The sequence below is a fragment of the Aphanomyces astaci genome, assembly GCF_000520075.1.
Source record: "Aphanomyces astaci strain APO3 unplaced genomic scaffold supercont1.19, whole genome shotgun sequence".
Classification (NCBI taxonomy): Eukaryota; Oomycota; class Saprolegniomycetes; order Saprolegniales; family Verrucalvaceae; genus Aphanomyces; species Aphanomyces astaci.
Genome location: NW_009798282.1, coordinates 59303 through 64183, shown reverse-complemented (window position 1 = coordinate 64183; position 4881 = coordinate 59303). Strand labels below are relative to the sequence as shown.

General features: G+C 50.4%; 1 protein-coding gene across 1 annotated transcript; it reads left to right on the top strand.

Annotated features, from left to right (window-relative positions):
• Window positions 1-2153: 2153 nt before the first annotated feature.
• Window positions 2154-2660, top strand: H257_08466 (hypothetical protein; the record flags this gene model as incomplete). The annotated part of the gene is made up of 1 exon (XM_009834336.1): window positions 2154-2660. One exon carries the CDS (start codon window positions 2154-2156, stop codon window positions 2658-2660), a length of 507 nt encoding a protein of 168 aa, XP_009832638.1.
• Between the last annotated feature and the right edge of the window lie 2221 nt (window positions 2661-4881).

Below are 4881 nucleotides of genomic sequence, written 5' to 3'. Positions count from 1 at the left end.
GTAGTTTTTCCATCGCTTCGACCACCTTCATGGCGGCCATTAGCGGCGTGTCCTTGCCGCCAAACTGTTCCCGGTCGTACACACTTTGCGCCCGCCGCGCATTCAGCGGCAACGAACGGGGAAAATACCGAGCTTCGCCATCACGTCGCGACTCACGATTAGGTCGCCCAGACCATCTTGGCGCTACTGCCACCCAGCACTTGAGCTTCGTGATAACCAGCGTTCCTTCGGCCGCTTCAAAGGTCAGACGTAACTTGACGTCGCGGTCCACATCGAGCTTCATGCCTTCTATGGACCCGCCCAATTCCATCACGTCGTTCAACTGTCGTACCGGTGACGTAAAATTGCCCGTTTCTTCCAGACGTAATAGAAACGTCGGCGATAACACAGATTGATCAGCACCACTGTCGAGTAGTGTCGTCGCCTTGAGGCCATTGATGTCGCAATCCATGGTGCGATGAGTGAGCTTCGACCGCTTCGTTCACAGCCACGGCTGCGCCAATAACCTTGGTCTTCTTGTCGGTGTCGCGGCCACAGCAGCGACGTGCGGTTTCTTGAGTCGCTGGTCCAGGATTTCTCCGAGCTGGCACTTTGGACACTTCAACACCTTGTACACTTCAAACATCCCCTCGCATACAAGGCGCTTGTAGCGGCCATCGCCGGGGCTCTGGCTGGCGCCCCGCTGTCCGCTTTCTTCGGTGGTAATTGGCGCCGCGGTTTTTCGCAATATTGCCGCGGCCGATTCTGATCCGGCTTGGGATCCATCGCAACTAATTGCGACTCGAACAATATGAAGTTGTCCTTCAGGGACACTAACCAGCGACAGAACGACTCGGACTTGTACGACTTGTTAGTTTCCCTACGGTCGAATCGCTACCGTGAGAATCTTCACCTACTGCTTCGGTTTCTTCTCCGGCAAGTGCGCCACATCCAGTTGCTCCAACATGTCGTAGAAATCGGCTAGCAGTCGACCGACTCGAGACTCGGCGTCACAGAACTTCATGTCCACCTTGAGCGACGCCATCGCTTTCGCCACAGAGTCCAGGTCCAACTCTTGGACTTCACGTGCCGATAAAAAGTAATCGCACCAGTCGTTTTCGGTGATTTCTTCAAACGACTTTCCCAAATCATGTGCGCACACACGCGGTACAATCTTCGGGTCAATGTATGCCGCCAACAGCATAAAAAAAATGTTCTCACCCATGCCGCGGTTGAGCACTTCGACAGGTCGCGAGTAGGCTAGATACTCGTCCATAAACTCACGACGCTCGCGCTTCGTGCTGCCCTTGTACATACGTGCCAGCGGCACCTGTTGCACACCCATGAGGTTCTCAATGCGGCTTGTCGGGGCCGCTTGTTCGGACGGAAATAGCGATCGTTGATTCGTCGCTTCAGCGAATAATCCCCATCGCTCGCTATCCCGTCGGACTTTATGGTTCAGCTCTTCTACTTGTAGTTCTGCTGGCGCATCGTATCCGTCGCCTGGCGGAGCATTTCTCGATGCGCTTCCGAGACCCTGGCTTGTTCGGCCATCGCTCGCTTAAGTTCGTTTTGCTGACGAACCCGTTCTTTTTTTGTTGACGTAAAAGAATCGCTCGAGAATCTTCTTGTTCCAGTCGATTTTTCTCCATCGCCTTCGCCATCGCAAACTGTCGGGACGACTCATCTTCCATCCGCTCGACATGGCTTCTTGCTGCGCATGGAACTGCGCCAGCTGTTCGTTGAAATGACTTGACGTCATCGCTGCACGCTCACTATTATCCTTTCAACTACTGCTTCTACTGTGGTTCGCCTGAACACCGCCTTCCCGACTGCCGCACCATGCGCGATGACGACAGTCGGAACCGCATCCGTGCCGGAGTTCCCAAGCATGTTGTTGACACCCATTGTCGTCGAAAACGCGTCGTGACGCAAAATTAATTATGGTCATACGCAGTATCATCACCGTGACGTTAACGACGACGACCATGGAAATGATCAGTGCCCAACAGCAGCTACGCCAAGCGCCATCGTGATGACTCTCGACAGCCTCTACGTACTTCTACCCGTCGATCGTCTCCACGTTCCACCCAGCGTGGTCGTTCCTCTCGGACCCAGCTACGCCCACCCAATCGTGACCGCTCCCAACCTCATCCTCAATCCGCCCACCCTCGATGCTCATCGTCTCCACTATGACGCGCCTTCCCACCACGCCCATCCGCTACTGCTGGATGGAATATGTCCCAAACTTTTCACCCTTCCTCCACCTTTCTTCGGCGCTCTACATCGGCGCCACCTGCGAAGCGCCAACACCTTTCCAATCCCAAACCCCTACCACCACCTACCCAGTCGTCTGTTCCGCCTACCACACCCACATCAACACGCCCTTCATCTTCTTCTACGTCTACTACTCTCGCTTGGCCTACGACCACAGCACTCACCATCCCACCACAGCCCCTTTCAGCAAAACTATATCACACTCCCTTCCGCCTCTTCCACGGTGGATGACCCTCTACTTCCCCCTCTTCCTGCCTACCGCATTCATCCTCCGCGCACACCTCCCAACTCCAACAAAGGCACTACTCGACCTCCCACGCCTGCCGATTACGTCGATCCGCCTGCTTAAAGTGAACCTCCGCCTCCTCGTGCTGCTCGCCCCTAGTACACCTTTTTGCCGTTAAGTTGGACGAATGCCCGGTATATTTGGTCATGTGCCCGATATATTTGGCGGTGTGCCCGATATAATTGGCCATGTGCCCGTTAAATTTGGCACCCGCATGGCGTGTGCCCGATATATTTGGCGGTGTGGTCGATATAATTGGCCGTGCGCCCAAGTCATTGGCCATCTGCCCGATGAATTGTGTCGTGTGGCGGATGAAAATGGAAATCACGCAATAAAAAGTCAATTCAATATAGAAATGGTCGTCAAACGACACATGCCGCATCCTTGCTGTGTCGTCACATACCAACGCCCATGTTGCCCATGGCATCCGCGCGTCCATCGTGGGTGCGTTCCTTGAGGTAAATCGAAAATGAGCTCTGCGCGCGACAGATTGTTTCCCCTATACTTCAACGTTTCGTCCATAACGTTACTTCAACTCCCTCCGAAATTTTAACGGCCAATTATATCGGGCACACCGCCAAATATATCGGTCACACGACTTGCGGGTGCCAAATTTAACGGGCACATGGCGAGTTATATCGAGCACACCGCCAAATATATCGGGCACATGACCAAATATACCGGGCATTCGTCCAACTTAACTGCAAAGAGGTGTACTCCTCCGATGAAGAAGACCTCTGGGGTCCAATCCTCGATGTTCCCTACGTTCGCATGGCGAATATTACCGCCGACGCCTTTCACCAACTTTTCTATGACAAATGCGTCGCCTATCACCTCTTCAAAGACCAAACTGGCCTCCATCCCAAAGCGCGTCCACCATCTCTGCTGCCGCTCATTAAAGAAAACCTCCAGCTCAAGGCCTACACCGCTAACCCCACGCCTCCCACTCTTACAACCCAATTTCCCTTCTACGTTGGAATCACCTGGGACACTCTCTGCCTGAAAGTCTCCTTCTACAACCACACAAACCCATTTCCCTTGGAACCTTCGCTCTATCCCCAACTCTCCAACAAAGGGATGATTGAATCCGGCGCTAACGCCTCTTGCACACCTCATCGTCGCTACTTTATCGACTCCGCCTTTGTCGCCAAATCCTTCACCCTTGCCGTCGGTGATGGTGGTGAACTTCCTGTTCTCGGCTACGGACCGACTGATCTGGGTGCTACCCGATATATGGTGCACGTCATCTAAAAACTTCCAACTGGCCAAATCGAGGAGTGGAGGTTTTATTATTTAACGTACAATTAATGTAGTTAAACCCAAAAACAAAATACGTTAAATACCGATTTCATGCGTTTTATCACTGCAGTGGGAGGTTAAAGGTCCCAACTGCCTCCGGATATTATATACGGATAAGAGTCACATACAAAAATCAAGATACATCTCAGCGGCCACCCCTATGGCCAAATATCCAAGCGCCCATGTAAAATATCGCTAGGTTAAATATCTATTTCTGGACCAATTCAACACCAAATTTGAATCTGAGACGTAGAATTTCTTCATTACATTGAGATCTGTCAATTCTACGTCTCAATTTGCTGAAATTTTGAGTAATGAATATGAAATAGAAGTCAGACATTTTTGTGAAAAGTTGGTAGTTTATAGATGACGTGCACCATACTTGTATTGTCATACGCTGTACCTCCATGAGACGAGTCCATGTACAGTCTACCAACAACTGACATAGAGTATACAGTACTAGTAACTCAAAATCTATCACATGCTAACGATATACTACTACTCGGAGTACGTAGTAGTTGGAAAGAGCATTCGCAACTCGCTGTCCCTAAAAATCGTTCCTACAGCTGTACCTCGTAAATACGGATAACGTTATTTGATAACTTTTCCCGGGGATTTTTGTACCTGGACATTTCAAAAAGGGCAATGTCCCAAATGTGGACACAATTAACCGGATAATCCCTCGAATATCCGAACTGCATATGTGTAACGGTACAATTGAAGTTCTGAGTTCCGGTGTACAATTAATACTTCCTCCGTTCCAGTATACTTGAGTGACTTTTTTTTGGTTAGTGAATATATAGAAATTTGTATTCAAAATATGTACTATTCCATGTGGTACGTGTATTAATATTCAAAATCTGATGTGCACGACGAGCTAATGCATGACATGCTACACTACTTCAATTCCATCATTTGCGCCAGACCCAGAAACACCAGAATCTAGTAGTCCTACAATTTCACCGACGCGCTGCTCGTCTTCCAAGCGGCTCTCCATCGACTCAATAGCTAAAAGCACATCCTCATCACACGAAGGACGA